Source organism: Leishmania martiniquensis, chromosome 36 (genome assembly GCF_017916325.1).
Source record: "Leishmania martiniquensis isolate LSCM1 chromosome 36, whole genome shotgun sequence".
Lineage (NCBI taxonomy): Eukaryota > Euglenozoa > Kinetoplastea > Trypanosomatida > Trypanosomatidae > Leishmania > Leishmania martiniquensis.
In genome coordinates this window covers 450,676-474,721 of record NC_090171.1, presented here as the reverse complement: position 1 = coordinate 474,721, position 24,046 = coordinate 450,676, and the positions used below count along the sequence as shown (strand labels likewise).

General features: G+C 57.9%; 8 protein-coding genes across 8 annotated transcripts; all 8 read right to left on the bottom strand.

The window, feature by feature from the left end:
• Window positions 1-676: 676 nt before the first annotated feature.
• Window positions 677-1,684, bottom strand: LSCM1_00121 (uncharacterized protein; the record flags this gene model as incomplete). Its single annotated transcript, XM_067317779.1, has 1 exon — window positions 677-1,684. One exon carries the CDS (start codon window positions 1,682-1,684, stop codon window positions 677-679), a length of 1,008 nt encoding a protein of 335 aa, XP_067173884.1.
• Window positions 1,685-3,109: 1,425 nt separating this feature from the next.
• Window positions 3,110-5,047, bottom strand: LSCM1_00120 (uncharacterized protein; the record flags this gene model as incomplete). Its single annotated transcript, XM_067317778.1, has 1 exon — window positions 3,110-5,047. The coding sequence occupies one exon, from the start codon at window positions 5,045-5,047 to the stop codon at window positions 3,110-3,112; it is 1,938 nt and encodes a 645-aa protein (XP_067173883.1).
• A 1,767-nt stretch (window positions 5,048-6,814) lies between these two features.
• LSCM1_00119 (uncharacterized protein) lies at window positions 6,815-7,927 on the bottom strand (the record flags this gene model as incomplete). The annotated part of the gene is made up of 1 exon (XM_067317777.1): window positions 6,815-7,927. The coding sequence occupies one exon, from the start codon at window positions 7,925-7,927 to the stop codon at window positions 6,815-6,817; it is 1,113 nt and encodes a 370-aa protein (XP_067173882.1).
• Window positions 7,928-14,067: 6,140 nt separating this feature from the next.
• On the bottom strand, window positions 14,068-14,985 carry LSCM1_00117 (uncharacterized protein; the record flags this gene model as incomplete). The annotated part of the gene is made up of 1 exon (XM_067317776.1): window positions 14,068-14,985. The coding sequence occupies one exon, from the start codon at window positions 14,983-14,985 to the stop codon at window positions 14,068-14,070; it is 918 nt and encodes a 305-aa protein (XP_067173881.1).
• Window positions 14,986-16,027: 1,042 nt separating this feature from the next.
• Window positions 16,028-17,572, bottom strand: LSCM1_00116 (uncharacterized protein; the record flags this gene model as incomplete). Its single annotated transcript, XM_067317775.1, has 1 exon — window positions 16,028-17,572. One exon carries the CDS (start codon window positions 17,570-17,572, stop codon window positions 16,028-16,030), a length of 1,545 nt encoding a protein of 514 aa, XP_067173880.1.
• Window positions 17,573-18,591: 1,019 nt separating this feature from the next.
• Window positions 18,592-19,698, bottom strand: LSCM1_00115 (uncharacterized protein; the record flags this gene model as incomplete). The annotated part of the gene is made up of 1 exon (XM_067317774.1): window positions 18,592-19,698. One exon carries the CDS (start codon window positions 19,696-19,698, stop codon window positions 18,592-18,594), a length of 1,107 nt encoding a protein of 368 aa, XP_067173879.1.
• A 1,480-nt stretch (window positions 19,699-21,178) lies between these two features.
• LSCM1_00114 (uncharacterized protein) lies at window positions 21,179-22,834 on the bottom strand (the record flags this gene model as incomplete). The annotated part of the gene is made up of 1 exon (XM_067317773.1): window positions 21,179-22,834. The coding sequence occupies one exon, from the start codon at window positions 22,832-22,834 to the stop codon at window positions 21,179-21,181; it is 1,656 nt and encodes a 551-aa protein (XP_067173878.1).
• A 784-nt stretch (window positions 22,835-23,618) lies between these two features.
• Window positions 23,619-23,993, bottom strand: LSCM1_00113 (uncharacterized protein; the record flags this gene model as incomplete). The annotated part of the gene is made up of 1 exon (XM_067317772.1): window positions 23,619-23,993. The coding sequence occupies one exon, from the start codon at window positions 23,991-23,993 to the stop codon at window positions 23,619-23,621; it is 375 nt and encodes a 124-aa protein (XP_067173877.1).
• Window positions 23,994-24,046: the final 53 nt, after the last annotated feature.

The window sequence follows — 24,046 nt, the reverse complement described above, 5'->3', positions numbered from 1 at the left end:
CGCAGCGTTCTCGGCAGCCCTGAAGTAGGCTACGGAGACGTAGAAACACGTGGCCACCAGAGTCATGCACGTGCCGAGAGCACGAGAGCGAGAGGGCTGAATCGTGCAGTGAGATACTTATCCCTCCCTCCGTACGCTTAGATTGAACAATCCCCGCAGCAACACCTCATTTTGCCTTATGCAGCATAGCTTATCTGTGCGCGCACCAGCTTCTTTGCTGCTGTGGCGTACTCTGCGTAGCAGTTTTTTTTTCTTCTCGTGCTTCGCTAGGCGAGGGCAGGGGTTTCATTTGTCACCTCTAAGCTCATCTTCCCCGCACAAGTCGGTCTTCTCTTCGATTCGACGACACACATTCGTTGGGTGCCCTTCGGCGCCCTTTTACCGCAGTGGGGCGCTCCCACAAGGCCCATCCGCTCTCCTCGCTTCTACGCGCTAAGGATTGCGCTGAGCACTGCTACAGAAGGGCTGCGGACTACAGCCGCCAACGCCCTTCTCTTGGTTACGTGCGGCGTCCTTGCACCACAAAGAGAGCTACTGGAAGCTTTCATGCGACGGCACCGCTGTCGCCTGACTGCGTTCACGGGCGTTGCCCATGGTAGCCTACTTCGAGACGATGGATGGTAACGGAAGAGGGCACGGTAGCGGAGGAAGGGGAGGGGGTCGCTGGTAGCCAGTCTCAACCACCGACAGCCGTGCTCGACTTTTCTGCTCCTGTCCCATCCACCACGCTCCGAGGAACGTAATCGAGGAGAAGTGCTCCTCTGCTAAGGGCCGACTGAACCCCAGTGGCGTTCACGATGCGATCACCTGTGGCTGAGTCGCGTGCATAGAGGCCTAAGCCAGTTTCAGGGCGGAGGGCAGCATCCATTAAGAAGATCCAGCGGCGGTCGAGAAAGGACACACCGCCGGTCGCCAGTGCGAAGGCGCCCTCGCCGGCGCTTTGCATTCGCTCACAGTTCCGCTCGAAGGATCGTGCGGCTTCCAACGATGTTAATGACCTGCTTTCCCTTTGAACCCACAAAAACGTGCAACAGGCTGAAAGCTCCGCGGCGTGTTCGCCCTCATTGAACTCCTGGTAGAGTTCGCTCAACACAGTCCTGGTTCCGCTGGCGGCGTTTAGCATCGGCATCACGGTGCCCAATCCTGAATTTCTCAGCATGCTGGACACCACGCTCGTCGCTTCTTTCTGTATCGTGACATCTTGCAGAGTCGGCGGTAGTTTCAGATTCTTCATAGGAACACCCGGCGTGCCATCCGCTCGAAACGTACCGTAGGCAACCCCTTCCGGATGCGACATGACCACGAGCACGCTGGGCAAGGCGGGTGCACTGTCGCCTCCGCTTGCTTTGCGCGTGGCCGACATCCCATCGATAAAGTGCGTGTAATCGGCGACTGGGACGCCCAGAGAATTGCCGCCAGTAGAAAAGGTAGAGGGGTGTGGCATACAGAAGACGGGAAGATAAACTCCCTTCACCTTTTGCTGGGCATCCAGCACGAGCACACGCGCCCCGCCGCTGCCCGAAACAGACTGCCGCAGCAGTCTGTCACGGGGCGAGAGCACGGTGGACAGCGTCTCATGTGTGTTCTGCGGGGTAAGATTGTACTTCTTTTTCGCCTGGAAGTGCTTCATGTTGAAGAAAGCCACGGCCGGCCGGGTGAGCATCACACGCGAGCCGCATAGCATTGTGTGTCGCCGCCGCAAGGCTTGCCAATCGCCCCTTGTGCCTTGGCAAACGACACCCTGAAAGAGAGGTAAGACAAGGCGGCGGAGGCGAGCGTCAGGGTACGATGAGTGCACTAGCGGGCGTGTGCGAGGGAGTCGCCGACAGCAACACTGAAGCAGTAACGTTTGCCCCTCACCATGAACATGCGTGTCTCTATGTGTCCGCCTGTTTGAAGGTATTAGAAGAAGTCTATGCTGCGGTGAGAGGCGCGTAGGAAACCTTCGCGAAGGGTTCTACCGGCGGTAAAGAAGAAGAGGGCCCAGATTTGCCAACGCGGAAGACTCGCACAGTCACAGAAGGTGAAACAGTGAAGGATTAAAATAGAAGACGATAGCCGATGAGAGCATCCGCCATGGGGAGCACAAACAGCCGCGACTGAGAGAAGGCCTTCCGCCGGAGCTGGCCCATGGCGGCACTACATCGTCCATGCGGAGGAAGCAAAGACGACGGTAACGGGGATGGGTAACAGGCTGGTGAAAGCTCCCCCCCGACGATGTAGAGGCACGAAAGAACTCGGCTTGCTATTATCCTACTAAGCACAGAAGGCGACATACGCTCCACCCCGCTATTTCTTCCCCATCCAGGCGCTCCCCATAGAGTCACTCGCGGACTCAGGCATGCCCGCCTTGCGTATGCTTCCCATGCCGTTTCCTCCTATTGTCTTTCGATTGCGCCTCACTCTCTCCACCTCTTCCTCTTCCTCCATCGATCGCCGCCGCTCGTGTGCTTATGCGCTTACGCTTGCACTGAAAAAGCAAACAACGGAGAGGGGGGCGGAAGGAGGGGGGAGAGGGGAAGGGCCAAAAAAAAAGCGTCGCGCAGTTTCCCCTTTTTTAAATCATTTCCGATGCAGCAGAACCGGAGAGAGAGAGTCGCGATGATGTCGATGGAGACCGATGGGGAGAGAGGGGGGAAGGGGTGGTGGTGGACAGAACAGAGAAGAAGCGAAAAAAAAAAGAAGGAGGAAAGAAGCATGACAGCGTCCCAACAAACGCAAACGAAAGTCTTGCAGGTGCGTGTCCGCCTTTTCTACGTAAGACACACACGCACGTGCAGACGAAAAAAAAGGAATGTAGGAGTGCTTCGTGTGAGCAACTTCTCGCCCTCCTGTCCAATGCCACCCCCTCCCCTGGGCGTTGAAACCGTGGTCTCGGTGTTTGAGTGTGTGATGGTGATGAGGAGAAGGGGGCGCTTAATGATGCCAGCTTACACGTCGGCTCCGCCGTCTCTCTTTCCCAACGCACCAGAGGTACCTGAGTGACGCTTCCTCATCGCTGCTCCTCTTCGTTTGCTTTCTCGTCACGCCTGACCCTCTGCTCGATACGGCTATGTCGATGTGCCGTCAGTATTTTCTTCCCCTGGGCCCGTTCTCTTAGTTCTTTTGTTTAGGCCAGAAGACGTGTCTGGAATCGCTTACGAACGATCATACTGCGAATAGCGCCTACGATGAGGGTGCAGTAGACAAGGAAGATGGCAGCCAGGACAAAAAACGGTGCCAGTGTCGTGTGGGGTGGGTCGCTCTCTGCCTCAAAAGGCAACGGGACGTTCATCGCGTAAAGTGTTTGCACGATGACGATCGGCTGCATGATGTTTGTCATGTTCGTCAGTAGGAGAACCATGCGAAGAGCTCGGTTACCGCGGCGCAGCAGTACCCACTGAATAGCGACATTGTGATACCAGTTGGAGGCAGCCACTGCATCGCGGCAGTCTGATATCTCTCGCTGGAATTGCCGCAAATGTGCCTGCGCGTTCTCCAGCTCGCGGCGAACGGTGGAGTCCGCCACGAAAAACCGGTCTGCAAAAATGGGCTGCAGCAGAGACGAGAAGAGTACCTCACGCCGGGCTGTGTCGGTGCCGCACTCGCCAAAACAGCGACGGACGGCGGTGATGTGCTGGAGGACAGCGTCCTGGTCCTTCTGCTTTTCCTTGACCTCGAAGACAGAATCGCCAAGCTCGTCAACGGCTTGGGCAAGAGTGATGCTGTCGAGGTGATGTCCCACCACAATCTGCAAGAGAACACTCATCGCAAACGGTGCAGTAAATCGACGTCGCATTGTTGGGCACAGGAGAGCGGTGGAGCCTAGCTGTGAGGTGGCCACCTCTGGTGGCGCGCAGTGTAGCTGTACCATGCGCAGCATGTCGTCCATCTCGGCAAATGGTTTTTCGTGTATGGTGAAAATCCAATCCTGGAAGACGATGACCGCGACGGCCACATGCTCCGGAACGGAAGAACGCGGGGCGTTCGTACGCGCCGCCTCGAAGCGCATCTCCATCACGCTGGGCGTAGCGGAAAGGATGCCGTGCGATGAAGCGTGAGCGGAGAAACGCTTTTTCTTGGTTGACTCCCCCTGGGCCTTTTTCTTCTCTGTGCCCGAGAGGCGACTATTCATCCCTCTCAGTCTGTGCAAAAGAGTCGTTTTCTCTGACGAAGGCGCAGCGGCTGCGGCCCTAGGAGCGTTAGTCGCAGTAGCGCTCCTTTCGCGGCGCAGACCCCCATCCACGACCGGCGTGCACATCAGGTTGAGAAAGACGTATTCAGGCATCGCGTCGGCTACTTTGCCCGTGGGCAGCGAGTTGATGTCGATGGAGTCCACCGTGGATAGGTACAAGCAACTGTCCTTGGTTTCCTGCGAGATCGGCAGGTGATTTAACAGCTCAGCGACTCTCTCCGCACTGTGCGGGTTCGACCGGTCAACCTGGATGTCCAGCCACTTTGCTAGCGGCAGGACCGGTCCGGAGCTATCGCTAGCGTTGCTGTTGCTGAAAGGGTTAGACTGAGGCGCTGGGCTACGCGGAAACCTTGCGCCAGCAGTCGCATCGTTGCCAGTCGCCAATCCTATGGGTAGCTGAAGCTTGTGCAGCTCTAAATACCGGAAAAGATCGCCTGCTCCCTTAAAGAGGCGCGCGAACGGTGCAGCGTCCTCAGCCGCCTGGCACATCAGCCACCAGTGCTCTGCCTTGTCCTCGATGCGTACCAGGTTCGACGGAGGAGCCGACGTGCATCTCGGTGGCACTGCCATGTGCTCGTCGGGGCTCCTGCAGACCTCAAAGCTGTCCGCTGCGCCGCCCTCGTCTTCGTCGACGCGCAGGTGCAAGTAGGACCCGACGGCCTCAGGCTCCGTCACCGCCATCCCTGGCGCGAAGCTGCGGTTCTTCAAGAAGAAGTTCACGCGGCACCGGCTCTCTTTCCCTGGAGCGAGGCCGCTGAAATCGATCACATCCGTCCCGTCAGAGTGCACGTAGAGGTGGCTAAGCAGCGTGTAATCGAACGGCAAAGGGTCGATCACCTCGTCGACGGCTGCGTGGCGACGGTGGGCCTTCATTGCGCTTTTACGATGCAAGTGTTACCATTTAAAAGAGTGTAGCTGAGAGCAACAAAGAGTTCGTTGCGGGCGACAACAAAGAGAGAGGGAGGGGGGACTGTACGAGAAAAGAGCAGCAACGACCGTGTCAAAGAGAGAGAGAGGGAGAGGGAGATGGAGCGAGAAGACAGAGTGAGAGAGTGTTCCGCGACAGGTCGCTTGCGTTCATGTCCCTGTGCACCTGCGCTTTTGAAAAGCTGCGAAGACATCATGTGAAAAAGAAAGGCGATGTCAGAGGCAAAGAAGGGGAAAACGAGTTGATGAGCTGGAGCGCTTTGTCGGTCAAGTGCTGCCTAGCTATCACCTCGGTCACAAAAAAACAACTGAAAGGACCAGGGCGGTGGACCGCACCTGGCATGCGAGAGACGCAGAGGTAATGAGCCTCAGTGCTAAGAGAACTCTCAGCAAAGGCCTCCGCGGCGAACAGAGTACGCTTCTTCGGCCCTAAGGCCACCGCCGGCGGCTTTCATCCTTGACGTCAACAGCTACTCGTAGACAACAGAAGCGCCGCTTTTATTTTCTTCATATCTCACACATGGAGGTTCGTCGAGCTCCACCCTGTCCCCGGCATGCCACAGGCCCGACCGCGTCGTCGTGCCAGGCGGCGCTGGCCACAGACGCCGCACGCCTCGAAACCATGCCCGCCCGCCCCCCTCGCATCGCAGTTGCTCCCATCATCCGGCCGAGGCGGGAGGTGGCACAGGCGCCCCGCTCCAGTGGTCGAGAGTAGGAGTCCGCTGTGGCACCTTCGAGTCGCCCCGATGCGCTGCTCGTCACGTGGAGACTACAGGCCTCTCCAGCGCCGCAGTTCTGTCTGACGCAGCGCCATGCAGAGCCTCTGCCCGCCGGCATCCGTCGCCATACTTTGCCCGAGCCTCCGCTGCAGCTGGCGTAAAAGACCCCATGTCTCCATTCGGCGGGGGGCCAGCATTTGGCAGCGATGATGTCTGCGTGGCGCCCCTCCAGAAGGCGGCTGCGGCGCCTCGGAGGTGCCACGCGCGGAGGCGAGTGTCCACTTGCTACCAGTCTTGTGAAAGGAAAGAGAGAGATTGAGCAGAAGGAGCGGCAGCAAAGAAGTGGCACGAAAATGCTCTATGGGGAGAGTTGGGAAATACTTTGGCAGGCGGCTCAGAAAGAAAGAAAGCTACGAATGTATTTTCCGTTGCCCATGCCCCCTCCCCGCCCCCCCTCTCTCCCCCTTGCAACCATCTCCAGCGACATATGGTGTTCCTAACCGCCAAAGCAGCCGGCGCCTTCAAAGGAGTGCGCTACGGTACCTGCACGAGAGAAGGATCGAGCCCAACGACGTTATGTGCCTTCACTGTACCGCGGCCGGTAGGGAGCATGGTGCGGAGATCAAGAAGGAGAGATCTAGCAAGAGCGCTCCGGCAACGGTCGCGCAGTTCGTGGGCGCAGGCGTGTGTCCGCCCAGAAACAGGAGCCGCCGTCGCCAGCAGACACATAAACGGTAGGAAGGTAAAAGCGAGGCCTGTGTGCTAAGGGGGGAGGGGGGAGGGCACGAAAGAAAAGTAGCGATGTAAAACGGTAGCAACGCAAGCGCGTGCAATTCGTGCGCAGCACAGAAACAAGAATAGGAATCGAGACCCCCCCTAAATGCGTATGACACACAGCCCTATGCGGACGTGCCACTGCTGCTTCGGTGACGTGCCCAACGCTCGGCAAGACCGCAGAGCAAGAGAGACAGTTTTCTCTGAGCTGCCACGCCGTCTACTCCATGACGATGGCCGCGGCGTAGCTCACGGATGAGTCGTCGGCGTCCTCGCACCTGTTCGATTGCGAATAGTGGACAAATTTTACCCGCGCCTTGCTTACATCGTCTGCCCAGCGCTGCAAGCCCACACTGATGGGCGCCCGTCCGCAAATCGTGTTCTTGGTCGTTTTGAGGTAGCTGTACCAGCCTTCCAAGTCGCGCTTCTCCAGTAGCTCCATAGCGGCATGGTCCATCGCGATGATGGCGTCACCAATGTTCGGGTACTCGGCGCGCTTGTAGTGGTAGCTGTAGCTGAATCGGTCGCCCCAGTGGCAAAAGTCGGAGCTGAAGATGAAGAAATTGCGAGCATCCTCCATGTACGGCTTTAGCACCTCGTAGATAGCCTTCTCAGCCTGCCGGTCGGTCCAGCCGACGATGATGGGCACGATCGAGACGCGCCCCGCTGCGGGCTGCACCGACGCACGCATCGACGGCGGTGGGTAATAAAGAATGTACGAGAGGTAGGGGGTCTCCATCTCAATCGAGTGCTCTGCCTCATCGGTGCGGCGAGTCGCGGTGGACGCCCCGACCCCAGCCTTCTGCAGAGCAGCAATCACGTGCTCCACGGCAGCTGTGTCCACCTTCAGCGGCCCAAAAGGTGTGCCGTACTCGGCGGCAGCAGAAAGCTCACAGCCCTCGAAGCCCTTTGTATGCGATGGACCCAGGATGAAGACGCGCTCCAGTTCGCTGCCCTTGGAGCCCTTTGTGTAGAGGTATTCCTGTAAAACTGCAAAGGCCTCGGAGGCGGTGCGGCCGGAGTAACTCATGCCGGCATGTGGGGCGATCAAAGCCGTCAGGCGAGTACACCCCACACTCTCCTCGTGGTAGTGGTGTGCTGCCTCGCTGAAGTATTTGTCGATGGTCTCTTTGAGTCGCTCTGGGATAGCCTCGTACCAGCCGCGGCCGTTCGGCGCTGCGTGTGTAGCTGGACGGACAAAGGGCATTCGCGTCTTGGAAGGTTGGGTGGAGTGCTGAGAACGAAGAACGGAGCAGTGATGTGAGGCGGAAGAAATGTTGTGTGGCCGGATAGTACGTTTGGCGCTGGCGCGCGTTTGTTTGTGGGGCTGCATCTGCATACGTGCCCAACGTGGGAGATGCCGAACCGCCATTTATGCAGACGCGGCAAGACGGGGGAGGGGAGAGAGAGAGACACACACACATAGCGATACGCACACACATGCACATGTTGGCATAAACCGCAAGATGGCACCAGCAGAGAGTGGGCGAGAGAGAGAGGGGCGAAAAAAAAAGCAAGCAGAGGGAAAGGGGGATAAGGGCAAATGTTCTTCACAAGGGTGGGAGCAGGGATGCAGTAGAGGGGAAGAAGAGGGCGCCCGGAGAAGTGTCTATACGTGTGTGGAATCCTCGCACATCACACTGATTCACCTTCCCTTTTTTCTTTATGGGCACGTGTGAGAGAGAGGAGGGCACGCTTGTATGTGCTCGGCAGTTGCTTGGTGGAGACAAGCCGTTGCCTTCGCACCCCCAATATGTACCATAGCCTTCAACAATATCGCAGCAATCTGCTTGTAACTCCCTCAGGCGCTACTCTGTGACAGGCCGAAGCATGTGGAAGAGCACCGGGCGATGAAAGCGCTCAGCTCGCGGCAAAACGGAACCGTCGCCTCGGGCACTGACGGTGAGCCTAAACACCGTGACCCGCTGAGAAGAGCGTACGACATTGACCAGAACTTGTATCACTGTCTGCGCAGAGGCCCTCCCTCGCTTGCATTAGAGACGGCGAATTGAGAGTAAAGCAGAAAAGCCGTTGAAGTGGCTGAAGGATGTGTTTCAGAGAGAGAGAGCGAAGAGTTTGGACAAAGAAGAAGTTAACGTAAACAACGAGCAAATCACGTCATGAAAGCGTAAGGAAATACAAATGAAAAGAAGCCTTATGCAGGCGACCGTGTGCTGTGCTGGGCACACCATACAACGCAAGAAAAGTGTCGCGCGGCACCCATGACATAGAGAAAGAGACACGTGCGTTCTTGCACGCTTTCGTTGGTCTTACGTACTGCACCCTGGCCTCTATCTTGCCTTAAGGCAAGACGTGCCGACTCGGACTAGAGCATCTTTTGAGCACATGATGAGGCATGCAAGTGGACCCTCCCCCCTCTCCCCACACATACACTCGCACCCAAGACTCCAGCTAAACAGACCAACGGACCCACACAAGAGGAGCACAAAAACTAGCGCAAACGAATGCCGCAAACACACACACACACACAAACAAAAAAGGGAAGAAAAACGGTAAGCAGCAGAGGAGGAAGAAAGCAGACGAAAAAGTTAGTACACATACCCTACGACATACACATGCACTCTCGTCTCGCCTTGCCTGAAAAAAAAAAGGAGACTGAAAGGGAGTTTCACACCCTTGTGGCCTCTCAGCTGGTGTATGCACAGGTTCCTACGTCGAACAGCGCCACGACGGGGCGGTGGTCACTTGAACGAACGTTTGGGACGTCTGTGTATAGGCGGATGGCGACGCGGCGCGCGGCTGAGGACGTCTTTTTCTTAAACAAGATGCGATCACAGTAGGCCGGCATGCGCTTCTTGTGGGAGAAGTTGTACTCATCGAGCGTAACGCCGCCACCGGCAGATACCTCGTACTTGTATGTTGGGCGAAAGAAAAGGTTGCCCTCCTGGAAACCTTGAAGCACCTTTCCGCGAGCGCGCTCGAGGCTCAGTTGGTCATTGTTGATGAGAATGGATCGTATGTTTCGGTGGTGGTGGATGACGTACTCGATTGCCTTTCGGGTCCCGTTGATGCGGTAGTTCAGGTCGCCGCCGAAGAAAGTGAGGTCGAACTCTTCCGTCACGTCGCGACGCACCTTGCCGTCGTCTACCACCGTTGACACCGTGGGCAGCCTCAAAGGCATCACACCATCTTCCGAGTTGCAGTTGTCCCTGTACCCCGCTGCGTTGTCCTCCTCGTTTGCCTCCTCCTCATCGTCACCCGCAAGCACTTGCCTCCGTCGAAGCAGCCGCTTGAAGAACTTACGATACGGGCCGCGGCGGCCAAGCTGCAAGCCGCCGACAATCTGCCGGTAGTCCCTGTTGCGGTTTGTGACACCGCCTTGATGCGCCGCCAGATGTGCGGTGATGAACAGCAGCGTGATGTAATTCGGCGTGGCGCTATCAGGTGTGTCGCCACTTAACGCGCCGTCGCCGTCCTTGCAACCCAGCTCGCGCTGCCTACAGCCTCTCTCGGGATGCCGCCTATGCTGGGTTGTCTGACTACCAAAGGAGGGCCGTCCCAAACCCTTAAGTGATGTGTGGTGGCCCGCACCCTCAGCACAGGAGAAGACCTCGCTGTTGTCTGAGAGGGAGTCATCGACGTCCCCTGAGACGGTGTCGTCGTCATCGCCGTGGAGGTCGGTTGAGCTTTTGTCATCTGAGAAGCTGAACCTTCCCACGAGCTCCTCGTACTTCTGTTGAACGTCTTCGAGTACGCAAGACTTGCTTACCCCACACGGAGGAAGTGCAAGGCTTCCCGTTCCCGAGGATGCCGACAGCACGAAGGCAGAGCCATTTCGTGCATCAGCTACCATCGAGTTGACAGCATTTAAAGAGGAGGGCCCGCACAACTTCCTTGAAGCGCCGGACGCTGTGAACGTCGAACTTTCCGGCGGTCGTGTCTGTGGGCCATGAGCGGCGGTGCGGTGTGTCATTGAAATCTGGGACTGCTCTACATCTTTAGGAGTCAATGACAAGACCAGTCCCACCGCAACGCCTCCCTTGTTTCCACCCAGGCCGTTCAGCAGCCCTGTCTTCACGTGCGAGGCGTGGGCCCGTGACACATAGTTGGCCACGTCACGACGACGAGCAAAGACAAGCATCTGAACTGCCCACATATGGTGCTTGCCGACCAGCTCGTACTGTCCACCTAGGCAGGCATGTGAGACCATCTTCGTCCACCGCCGCTGGCGTTTGTTGGACATCAGATAGGGCCCATTTTCCTGCGTACCAACCACCACTAAGTGCGCGTTAGGGTGAATGCAATAGGTAGAGACCTCGCAAGAGCGCGGCCTCTTGCTGGCCATGTTCCAGCTAACGAAGGCGATGCGTAGCGGTTTACCGGGGGCCCAAATCTTGTCCTCACCCTGCAGCAGGTCATCGGGGCAGTAACGAGGGACCGGGAAGGTCTCGCGAGTGCAGAGGAGAGATTCATCTACATAAGTGGGCGGAGGTTCATCTCCCGCCTCCGCACTAACTTCGTCGCGGCGCCGACTTCGCCCCCTGGCGGAGGTCAACGTCCTCGCAGGTGACGGTCTCCTATTTTCTGACGTCGCGCCGACGACCGAGCGCCTCCCCATCTCATCACACATGAAGGTGGGGCTTCTCGTGCGCGCAGCGTCAGATAGCAGCGCCGAGTTGGCCAATTCGTCATCGGCGTGAAATGTGGGCAGCTTGCGGGTGGAGGTCGAGCTGTGCACCGATGGCGTGACGGCAGAGCGGGGGATTGACTGGCACTCTTGAGAATCCAAATCCATGTCTTTTGAGGGAGAGGGTACGGCGCAGCAGCCGGGCTTCGCTTCACCCGACCGCAGATCCGCTTCCGCAGGGAGGGCCGGAAGACTCTTCACGGGCCCGTTGACACCATCTCCCGCAGAGGGTGTGTTGGACGTACTCCGGTTGGGCAGCGATGCGACGCCAACGCTGTGAGTTCTCTGGTTCCTGCTTATATGCAGGTCGCTATCGACGTCAGTCTGCGGTGCAGCGCTAGGGAAGCTGAGTGGGTTGCAGGGATCTGTGCCACTAGATGAGCGACGGGGATAGAAAGGGGAACGCTGCAGCCATCTCTCCGACGCCGCGGTGCCGTTGGGCGCCGGCGTTGTCGGAGGAGCTGCTGGGTCTATTATGCGCCGCAGTAGCGGTCCGCAGGAGGGATCCGTCTCGATGCACGTTGAGCCGAAGGATGAAGCGAGTGCCGTCGCTCCGATAGCAGTAGTCATGCTCGCGTTAGCGTTCGACCAAGAATCGGAGTTGCGCCGGTGGCTGCCCGTGCTGTTGTTGTTGCTGCTGTGTGACCCGCTTGGCGCGAGTCCAGTGTGCAACGCACGATATACTCTTGCGCCTAAAGGAGACGGCGGAGCAGTGGCGGCTAGCACATCCCGCATCTGATCTCTCGGCTGCGGTGGGATGGCCGAATGCGCAGATCTCGCCTTTGAAGTGTACATGGAGGCTGGGGTTCCAGCGTACGCTGTCATTGACGCTGGAGGAGGAGGGGGGCGAAGGAGCAGCGGGATGCGAGCAGAAAGGAGGAGGAGAGGAACAATGATCTTGTGAGGGAACGGGAGAAAGACGGAGACCCCTATCGTTTGGCCCCTGCTCGCACAACGCGTGCCAGAAGAGCCGCAGAAGAATCCGTAACTGCAAAACACGGAGGGCGACCCGGCCGCTGGAGCAGCAGCCAGACGCAGAATGCTCAACGGAGTGGTCAAACGAACAGAAACAAAAGCAGCCGACCCTCAATACAGATAAAAAAGGGGGGCGAACAACACGTGCTGCGGAGAAGAGAAAAAAAGACGAGCTGATTTGTATGGAGGGGAAGCGGCAGGGCAGTAACGGAGGCGGAGAGGCTGGAGTGAAGGAGGCGACAGAGTCGGAGACATAGTGAAGGCAGCGCCCGCGTACGCAGCAGTAGCCGAGAAAGCGAGCGGCAGGAGACTGCCCAACAGCAGCGACCGGCTAAGGCAGCGTATTTGGTCGGTGCTGCTCCACGGTGTCAGTGAGACGTTTTTTTGCCCCCTTTTTCGGAAAGGGGGCCGTACGGACCCGCCGCAAGAAAACGTCGAGCGCATGTACGCATGGTAACGTACCCCCCACCTTCGGTGTGGATGATAACAAAATCCGTGCACTCGAGGAGAAGCTGGCTGTCGGTTGATCACGGACAGTGCGTCACATGGACGGCTTTCGCTTAACCCCATCTCTCTCCCTCTGTACGACATGCTGCGGCACAGACCCGAGAAACGTCAGAAAAAACTGCAAGCTTTTGTGAACGCGTGTCCGCGCCCGGTACCCGAGCGCCGTTCGCGCAGAGACGGCGACGTCTGCTGCGCGCGATGCGAGAAGGCGGCACAGGTGCATGCGCGGAAGGTGCTCGGGTAGACTGCCGGCCAACCTGGGGCCAGACCCCCTTCTGCGACCCGGCACCCGGCTGTATGGCATGTCCCTTTTCCCGTCGCCGCACGCCTCGGCCCTGGAGGGTGCCGTGTGGAGAATCGCCACGTCGGGGTCTGGGGAACCCCGACGGTGTTGCCCAGGGCGAAGTCACCGTGCTTTCGGCATTGTGTCGCATCAGCCCCCCTCTTGGCCCGATGCAGGGCACGCCGCAACCATCGCACACGTGCACGTGAGGTTTGCCTGAAATGCGCTTGTTGTTCAGCCTAGCGGTTGAATTGTCGATACCATCCACGAAAAAAGCGTGTGCTTACGTTGTGAGAGCCGCGTGTCTTTCCGCCACCGCGGCAGCGCTGCCCCTGCACGACGATACGCAAGAATTGCAGCCGGGGACGCAGGACGGCGTGTGAGCCACTGACTTTTACATCCTGTGGAGGCTGGTGTCTGATACTACTCGACGGTGTCTGTTGCCCACAGAGGGGGACATGCGCCGCGAAAGGAGAAGGCCACAGAAAAAAAAAGAGCTGCTGACGCATTGACCAGGGAAGAGCTCATTCACAGCAGGAAGACTCGCTACGCAGCATATCGCGTCGTCGTTCGCCAAAGAAACAGCGGTGATGTGAGCAGGTGCACGGATGCAGTGGAGTGCCGCGGATGGTACTTTGCTTTCTCGCCACAAAGGATTGATGCGTCTGACGGGCTGCTCACTCCAAGTGGCGTTGGCAAAGAGGACCGCCCCCTCCCTCCTCCTCCTCTTCCTATATACATGCACATACCTTACAGGCCAGCTTCAGCAACAAGCGAGCGGGCGCACCGATTGCGATACAAAGAAGCCACAAACACCCTGAGGAACAGCAGCTCGATTCAACCGCAGCACCGCGGCGTTCCTTCAATGAGGGAAGGTGCAAAAACAAGGCGAAGATCGGGATTGAAGAAGCAATGGAAAGGCAACAAGGTCCGCGCGCTCTTCATTCGCGGAGATGGCGATACCACACGTTGCGCTCCAAATGTCATGCCCCGCAGATATGGGAAGCGGTGCCTGAGAACTGCAGGCACGCGCATACTGAGCACAAAGCCGATGTGTCTATCAGGACTCGATCTTGCGGCCTTTGCTGTCGTATTTGTAGAAGCCTTCACCAGTCTTCTTACCCAGCTTGCCAGCAGAAACCCGCTCATTGATAAGGGGCGAGGGGTTGAAGAGTGAATCCTTGGGGCACCTTGCGTGCCAGCCGTCGACAATCAGCTTGATCACGTCGATGCCGATGCTGTCACTGAGTTCGAACGGCCCCATCGGGTAGCCGCAGCCCAACTTCATGGCAGTGTCCACATCCTGAAACGTGGCGACGCCGCGCTCCACCAGTCGGCACGCTTCCATTTGATACGGCACGAGAAGTCGGTTCACAATGAAGCCATCGGTGTCTTTCGTGACAACAGCGACCTTCCCGACCTTCGCGCCAAATGTCTTCAGCTGCTCGATAATCTCTGGCTGTACTTTCTCGGTGCGCACAACTTCCAGCAGCTTCATCATCGGCACTGGTGAGAAAAAATGCATGCCGGCAAAGCGCTCGCTTCGCGTCGTCACGGAAGCCATCTCGGAGATGCTCAGCGACGACGTGTTCGAGCAGAACACCGTCGACTTTGGTGCCATCTTGTCCAGGCGTCTGAACAGCTCCTTCTTGGCGTCGATGTTCTCCACGATGGCCTCGATCACTAGCTCCGCTCCGCTCGCCGCCGCGGCTTCGTCTGTCGTAAAGGTGACATGAGAAAGTGCGCTCTCCACAAATTCTTTCAGCTTTCTCTGATCGCCGTTGCACCTCTTATTGGCCACGCGCCCTAGCGACATCTCGAGCGCCTTGCGCGACGCATCCAACCGCGCCTGCGAGACGTCTACCACGGTCACCGGGACCGCTGCCTGCGCTGTCACCTGCGCGATGCCGCTGCCCATCGTGCCGCCGCCCCACACGGCAAGCGACCTGAAGCATCTGGCGGCAGTGCAGCGAAGCATGGCAAAAGAAATTCTGATAGAGAAGAGAGAAGCAAACGCCTCCAACAAAGAAGAAAACGAAACTGTCACGCACTGCAGCACAACGGACGAGGGCAGACCCGGCGCTGTTTGTGGCAGCAGCACCGGAATGCATAAACGAGTGAGGGGCTGTCGAGTGACGCACGCGAAACGCAATAGGTCGAGAGCAAGGGCGGAGGCTGCCCGTTCCATGAAAAAACAAAAGAAGAAAGACGAAGAAGATTCTATGAAGCTAGCCGCAGGACACTGAGAGTCCGCAGCGTGGCGTGAGCGGCACTGGGTACGAGAGCCGGGGAGGTAGCGCCCTAAGCGACGGCCCATCTCGCGGGTGTCTGCGCTCCTTGTGCTAGGCACGCTGGAGCAACATACTGAATAGGATTCGTCTCGCCCATCCACTCAAGGAAGAGAGAAGAGAGATGAAAGCGAGATCACCTGAAGAAAAGACAGGGAGCGGCGCCAGGTCACGCTCCTTTCGGCGACAGAAAAGCGCGATAGCCGCTGCTCGTGCTGCAGCAGCTTCTCCTCTTCCCTCCCTCAATACTCTTCTCATTTTTGGTCGTTCTTATTTTTTTCGACAGAGTTCCACAGTGTGTTCCACACTCAGAGGCACTTCGCCAATCCCTGGAAGGATTGGATTTCTCCGGGTCCCCCCTCCCCTCCGCATTTTGCCATGCGCGCCTTCTGCACCAAACAAGTCGCGACCCGCACGCGGAGAAGTCGGCGCGGGTACCTTCACAGTCCTCTTGTAGAGTACATCATCATCCACTACAACGGCAAGCACGTCAGGAGTGAAGGGAATGAGAGAAAGAGGGAGGGGGGAGGGAGGGCAGTGAATCGGAGGAGGAGGAGGGGGTAGCGCATGTGAGCCGCACAGCAAACCCTCAAGTACGCGGATGCTGCCGCCACCATCCCTCCTCTCTGTTCCTCCTTGTCCGCGGGCTTGTCGGAGACCGACTGGCAAAGAAACGACAAACGAAAGCGCACACCAAACACCGATAGCAACAGCACCCCAAGGAAGCCCGCTTTACAACTCTTGCTCATCGTTGTGGTCGCTGCAGCACCCTTCCCTCACTTCCTCCAGCCTCGGGACCATACGTGGGATGAAGGCGTGCCCGCCTCGCACCGCCTTCTGCGCCAGTTGTGCATCGTGAGAAGCCAAAAACTGCATCACCCCCACCGCGGTGAAAGCACCGATGAAGTTGAAGTATTTGGCCGGATGATCCATGGAAAGGAAGAGTACGTCAGGGAAGCCGCTCTGCCCTACGTTGAAATAAGCGCGCACTGCATCGCTGCCTTGCCTGTCGACAACCACCAATGACACTTTCAGCGCTTCTCGTCCCATCCTTCGCAGCAGTTCGATGGAGACGAGGGACAGCACCTTCAGCGCGTTTTCTTTCGCAGATGGATCCTGCGCAGAATCGATGAATGCAGCGATACAACGGTGCTTCTTCGGCAGCCTCACGCACTCCTTCGACCATGCCTCTTGATCCTTCACGAGAATCGGCTCTCGCGCCATCTGCACCTGCTCTTCCTCGGCGATATCACGCTGCCGCTCCACCAGCTGCGACAGCATGTACAGGCGGCGACTTTCCGCTACCTCAAGCCAGTGCGCACTTTTTGTGGACGTTGCTTTCGCCACAAGTGCCGCGAAAGTGTCTGTAATGTGTGCCGACAGGAACGCCATCACCTCGCGATAGGAGAACGGGGTAGATGTTGCCGGCAGTCGAAATACGCGATCTGACTCTCCAGTGCCGCCGTCATCGCTTCCTGAGGCTTTGTGAAGAACCAGTAAGGCCGGTAGTTCGTCTTTGCTAGTGATATTGTACCGCTGTGCAATTCTTGTTGCCTCAGGCGCCGCGAACGCATTCGGCACGACACCGAACACCGCATCAGAGGAAAAGTGTTGGCTGACGGAAAGGTAGCCGCCGGGGGTGTAGTTCGCAGAGGGAAAGTACAGCACATGCGGAAGCGCGGGGTATTTGGGATACAGCGCAAAAAAGCGGGCAAGATCAGCGTCGCTGTGTAACCGATGCGTGACAGACGAGGAAATGCACGACAGACCCCATGAGAGGACGCTCGGTATGTCAATTTTGCCTTGATAACCAATGGGCACCTTCAACGCCTTTCCCCCAGCTGATGGCGTGTCGGCGACACCTTGGAAAAATAAAATGATTGGGCCGCTGCTCGCTTTCAAGGCGTTCATGAGCTCGCGCGCCGTTTCCGATGATGTTGCCGCCTCAGCCACCTCAATACCAAACGCCTCGAACGCTTTCGAGATCTTCGGCAGGAATAGCGTCCAAAAGCTCGTCATGTCCCCGCCGCTGTGGTCAAACATGAACAACACGAGGGGGTTTGAGCTGAGGGTCATGTGCTGATGAAGTGACAGCCTCGTGGTGAATGAGTAAACCAATGGACCAAACGGTCGACCAGTTCCGTCACCGCTTCCACCGGTCGGCACCCCACCACCCTTGGCACCTGCTACCAGTAGCAGCAGCGCTAGAGCAACGATCATGAGCGACGAGCCATCCCATCGACCTGCTGCCTGATGGTGCCCGTACCCGGATCGCATGGTAGTTTGCGCGCGTGCTAGTAGCGAACAATGGACCCGAGCTTCTCACGACTACCCATCTGACGCTGATCGTCAGAGCAAGCGGAGTCTTAGCACGTGCAAGGGGAAGAGGTATCGGCTGCTCCTCGTATGTGCTTTCGTGTGCGATCTGTGATGAGTAGAGAACCGGGGAAAGGAAGAGTGTGCACGATAAGGGGCAGTCGATGGCGCTGCAGACGCGCATGAGGCACCCGCAGCGCTTGGGTAACCCCGTGGAGGTCCTCCACTAGCGCTGAAACCACGGCGAAGTCTTATTACATCCTGCAAAGGAGACACAGGGACACGCACACACCCGATGGAGGCCTCTGCCATTTCGAGGAAAGAGTTGGCCGAAGAGAGCAGACCGGAAAGGGCGGGTCACCTTCCTTCGACGCCTTCAATTCATGCCGCGGCCCCCGTGGAGCCCCGAATGACCGCGCCCCCTGCCCCCATCACACAACGGCATGGCTTTTGTGGCATTCCAAAGACACGTCGTTTTTGGTTGGATCGCATGCACCCCCTACACGCCGCCCGCTCCGGAAAGAAGGTAAGCGTGCATCCACGCAGTCAAGAGTGGGCGTGAAAATACCGACGCCGCGATGACAGTACGGAAAGAGAAAAAAACAAAGGGAGCAATACGTTGTTACCAGAGGACGCGAAGTAACGGCGAGGACCAACGCTCGAAAAACAAATGGTGGTGGTAGTGTGTGTGTGTGGGGGGGGGGGAGCACTAAGCCCTCCGTAGAAGTGAAGGGCTTGAGAAAAGAGTGGGGTGTGTGTGGACGGAAACGCGAAGCAGGCAGTCGCTCAGTCACGCGGAATCGCGCCGGCATGCAAGTGCAGAGGGCGCTCACACTGGTCACCTTAACACCAGTGCATTCGGCCGGTAAACAGAGCGCTGGCGCCTTCTCCAGGCAATTGTGTCCAGCGTACAGCAACACCCCACCGCTCCGTTATGCCCCAGGAAACGAAAGCCTGCACCTTTATGTGAGCTGGTCTTTTCAGCACTCTTTGGCAACAGCAGCCTCCGCATCGGCCATAGTCTTCTCGCGAGCGTCGCGCTGCTTGATGTAGTTGATGTAGCCAAAGCGCGCCTGCGTCCAGTACCATACCTGGTCCTGGTTCGGGAACTCTTCCAGCGGTCTTTGCCACCAGAAGCAGTCTGTTTCCCAGTCCTTCGGCACACCAAAGGGGCGGATAAAGGTGCGGCCCGGGTAGTACATGTTGCTACTCATCGCCCGCATCGCTGTGACGGACATCGCGTTACGAGCCAAGCAGTACAGAGTTCCGAAAAGCATAATGAACAGCGGTATCTCGCGCCACCCGACGCGCATGTTGTTGTCGCTCCACGAGCGGAACCAGTTGTACCGCTCCACCTCTGAAACGAGTCCCTCGTCGTCCGTGCCAAAGTGGAACTCCTTTTTGCACTGCAACTTTGGCATCTCATAGCCGGGCGGCGGCCAATCCGGGTTCCAGGAGCGTGTGCGGATGGTGGGTTGTATCTCGTCCCACTTTGTGAGCGTGTGCGACCAGTGGTACCACGTCTGGCGGTTCAGCAGCTCTTTGGGCACACTACGGAATCCAGGACGGTTGCGCTGCCACGCCTCGCCGGGATAGTAAAACTCCTCGGCATCCCACTGCTCCTTTACCGCGTAAGCCGCGGCCACCTTGGCGTTCACGCCAGGCTTTGTGTACTCATCAAAGTAGTCGTACAAGCGGTACTTGTGCGGCGTGTGGAGGCTGCCATGGTTCGTTGTCGAATTGTCCTCGCGAGACCCCTGGTAAAACTGCTCACGTCCCTCTGTACTGCGGAACTCAGACTGCGAGTTGATGTTTTCGTCGACACGGTGATAGTCCCACCTCTCGCGGGGGCGCTCCGTGAAGAAGCGCTCCTTCTCCAACTCCTCCTTCGTCACCCGGGTCGACGTGCCACCGTAGGGCAGCTTCCAGCCATGGAAACTGGCAAACTGAAAGCCGTGATACGCACGTCGACACTCTCGATGCGCGGAGCGGCTAGGGGGTCCCGAGACAAAGGCGACGCGGGCAGCAGCGACGGAAGGCGGTCGCATCGCCACACGACCACGCAACGTCGACGCGACAGGGAGCATCGCGCTACTGAGAAAAGAAAGCACCGGAACTTGTAGCGAATCACCACGCGATAGGCGTCGATTTCACAAGCGTCGTGGGAAGCCTCGCGAGCGCCGCCGGGCTCGCCACAGAGGAGGCCGAAAGGCGCACACCAGCGGAAAGAGCGGCAGAGTGAAGAGAAAGAGAGAGCAGAGGGAGTGATGGTGGTGATGCGGATCACGTGCACTGGGGAGGGGAGGAATGAAAAGAAAAACCTACACAAGTCGGTAAATTGAAGAAGATACGCTTAGTATGCACGTTGCCGCGTCCTCACATGAGGCCGAGAAGGATCCTCTGATGAAGAGACGGAGGAGACACACAGCGCTAAGAGAGAGAGAAAGAAAGCGGAAGCAATCCTTTGGCCGTGTATGTGCACGGAGCACAGTCAACGGAATCAATAGATACAGAGATCGGCTACTAAACAACAACAACCTAAACAAAACCGGGAGCAGTGCAGGGACGCACACCTTACAGAGACGGTGTTAACGCGCACTCGAGAGGAAGAAAAGTTGGGGCGGGGGGAACCCCACGAGTTCACCTCAACGGGGCAATACTCACAAAAAGGCAAAAAAGAGTACGGCTAAGAGATGAGCACGAAAAAACACGCACGTGCAGACTATAGAGAGGGTCGGCTGCTTGGATATAGGGAACTCACCGGCTCTTTGTTTCCTTCTGGCTGCCACTCATACCAGCAGGCAACGGCGCAAGAAGATCGCACTCGTGTCAGCGGAAGAGGAAGAAATGGAGCGGGGGCGGGAGGGGGCTGTGAGGTGAATGTTGAAAGTACCCTCGCGCACAGCCGCTCGTAGAGATGTTTGTATTGTCTTTTTTTTCTTGGCTTGAAAGCCAAAGATGCTACGGTACGTGGGCCGAGAGGGAGCGCCGCGTTCTCCTTCGTTTCTGCTGCTATCCCCATGCGAATGTCGCGCGTGTAGAGGTGGCGGTGGAGAGCCACAGATACGTGCAGGACGGTAAAAGCGAGGGTGGGAAGCGTCTCATCACACAGAGGATCGGCAATGGGAGCCAAAGATGTGAGGCGGAAGAAAGGCGTGGCGAAAAGAAAGACAAGAGAGTGGCGCGGCAGACCTGATGATCAAAGGTGGGTGAAAGGACGGTGAGAGACGGAGAGGCCGGACAGGGACCTTTCTGAGCGTGCGCTGACATTACCAGGCAGCGTCAGGGATAGAGGTGGTGCATCATGAAGCGTAGCAGTACCTGGGAGGTGAAGCGCAAGCGAGCCTTCGACGAAAGAGGAAAGCGTAAACGGCACATGCGTACTCGACACGCGCGACAGCGGGGCGACGAGCTCGTTTGCTTATTCGAAGAGATAGCAGCGAAAAGTAGCAGGCAATGTGAAACAGTCACAAAGAAGCGAGATAAGAAACCTCATGCAAGGGCAGATGGCGGTGACTTTGTACAGCCGCTACTGCCCCCGGTACAAAAAAAGCGCCATGGCAATCCTTAGCGTGATGACCGCTTGCAAGTGCCCCCTGCTGTGCTCCGTCGGTGTGCAGTGGCCGCGGGGGGCATGACTTGTGCCGCCTTTCTAGATTCCTCCCGCGCCACGTAGACACAGAGCTCCTGCAGGACAAGCCGAGACTCGTGCGTCAGCAACGCCGTGAGGACATTGAGCTGCATGAGCTGCTGGAGGAGGGGTCCAGGTGGGTCAGGCACTAGCCACTCTCTCACTTCCAACGTTGATGCGCTGCGATCCTCTACCCTCGACCGCCTCTGCGCGGGAGCTTCACGGGCGTCGGACGGCTGCAGAAAGCCCTCCTCCCTCAATCGGTGCAAAAAGAGCCCGACTGCTTTGGCGGAAACGTCGAAGGGGCAGTGACGCGTGCGGTAGGCCTCCACCTCTTCCATCGTCAATCGTCCACGACCGCCACGCGCGCTCGGCGCTTTCGCGAACACGAGGGCGGCAAACAGCAAGTACGTCAGCTCCGCCGGCTTTAACCCACTCCGCTCACCCTCGAGCACACTCCTTTCCACCAGGCGGTAAACGCCGTCCAGCTTCGCCACTTCGCAGGGCCAAAACGTCTCTGCAGTGCGAGCTGCATCACCACGGCCCCTCCCCGCTTCGTCCAACGAGGAGTCAGCAGCGTCCTCTTCCTTACAACTCGCAGTGTCGCATGCAGCACACGTTTCGTCGCCGCCATGTGATTCTCGGCATGAGGGGTCGCCGCCGACCACACGCGCCATGGCTGTAGCGCCACCTGTGCCCGATGCGATCGCGAGTCCCTGGTATGACGAGAAGCTGCTTTCCAACCCGGAGCGAAGTGGGTCGGACAGCGTCACGGCCTCAACGTGCTCATCCGGTGCCGTATGCACTCTTGCTCTCCCGCTTGGCGCGGTCGATACCGTCCTGCGTGTCGCCTGACTATGGATCTGCTGCAGTAGTGGGTGCCGAATGGCGACGGAGAAGAGATGGTGACTGGAATCTATGGACCCGATGTGTACGTGGTGCCTCACCTCATCCTGGTACAGTCGGGCCATGTGGTCGCTCGCCGGTGCAAAGCAGGGTGGCTCGTAGGAGGCCGGAGTCACCTCATCGTAATACGTCAGGCGCATCGTCAGCACACGCTCTGAGAGCAGTGGCGGCAAACTCTCCACCACATCCATGAGCCGCTCCAGGATCGATGTGAGAAGCTCCTGCACCTCTTGCTTCGTGCAGCGTCGCTTGCGATACGCGGGGATGGCGACGTCGCCACTGCTCCTGTGCGGAAGAGCGGTTTTGGCCGCACCGCCTGCAATGGTTTGTGAGGCGTTCAGCGTCATCTGCGCCCGCTCTCCGTTGCCGGTGTAATTGAACCCAAAACAGTAACTCTCAAGTAACTCGCGGCACTCTGAGTCGTACACACAGAGGGACATTTCCTTGAGATAGTTGCGATTAAGTGCATCAAACGCGCCCTTCTCGATCCACTCAGAGATGGTGATGGACTCAGTCGTCGATGGGATGAGCTGGCGAAGCGGAAGGCCGAGAAAGGGGCGCTGCTCGAACGCATTGTCGCTGCAGAGCCCTCGCGCATACGTAATGCACGAGACGGAGGCGCGCACAAAATTTCGAATGGCTGCCAGGCTTTGAGTCTGGTTCACGGCTGTCACGGTCGATGTCATGAAGAGGGTACAGTCCGAGACGACAAGAATGATGATGTGCGGGTGCAGGGGGAGGAGAGAGGATACGCCACACAAGCTTTCTCGATAGAGGCGCGGAGACACCCTCGCAAACCGAACAAGCGTCGCCCTTTCTTTCTGGCTCGCCGACTACACCCTCTCCGCTTGGTAGGCAGAGTACGGCTCGTCGCGTGTGACTCGAAGAAAGGAGCGCGCGCGCCGATGAGTATGTGTGTACGGGAAAGGGGAAGACGCAACAAGAGAAGAAGAGTGGTGAGGAATGGGCGAGTGAAGAGTGAAGAATTCAAAACTGTGAAAGAAAACAAAGAAAAAGGGCGGCACGCGTGGTATCAGAGAGAGAGAGAGTCGGAGAGAGTAAAGCGTGAGCTGTCACAGGTTGCCTGATAGAACAAACATCACTAAGAATGAGAGGCCGCGGGAACAGGCACACCCTAAGCCGAGGGAAGACCATGACGATGGCCTGACTTAGGCGCTCCTCGGTGACATCCACAGCATCCTCCTCTCAACCCAGCACCACCACCCGACGCCACCTCGTTGGGCGCGCCCCTACGCTTGGTCAAAAGACCTGGGCGGCCGGCTCTGCTTCCGGATATCTGTGGTCAAGACGTTTTCTTTATGCTTGGCGTTACAAAACGAAAAAAGACTTGTGTGTAGATGAGGGATACACAGACACTCACTCACTCACACCCCAGCACGAAAAGATGACCGTAAACGGACGTCGGGTGCTTCAGGGTAAAACGAAAAAAAAAAGACTGGCGGCAAAGCTTTACTTCTTGGCGGCCTTGCGCTCAGCGACCTCTGCGCGGACCGCCCTAGCCTTGGCGGAGCGGTCCTCCTTGCGCGTCGCGCGCACCTCCTGGATGTAGGACAGGTCCGCGCCGACAATCGCGCGCTGCACCCTCACCGCACGCGCGGCGCGGCGGCGGTTCACGCGGTCCGTGGTTGTCTTGCGGTGGATGCGACGGTACGTGCGCGTCCATGGAATGAAGCGCGGGTTCTTCTTGCGCATGTACAGCGCGAAGCACTTCGGGCGCGAGAAGGTCAGCACCGGCTTCGTCGACAGGAACGCGAACGGCACATACCGGCGGCCGTGGCCGGGGTGCACCGCGTAGTGGGAGAACTCGCACTCGATCGTACGCATGGCTTCTACGAGTAAATATGGAGCAAATCAAGCGCTGTGGCGATACCGTCTGT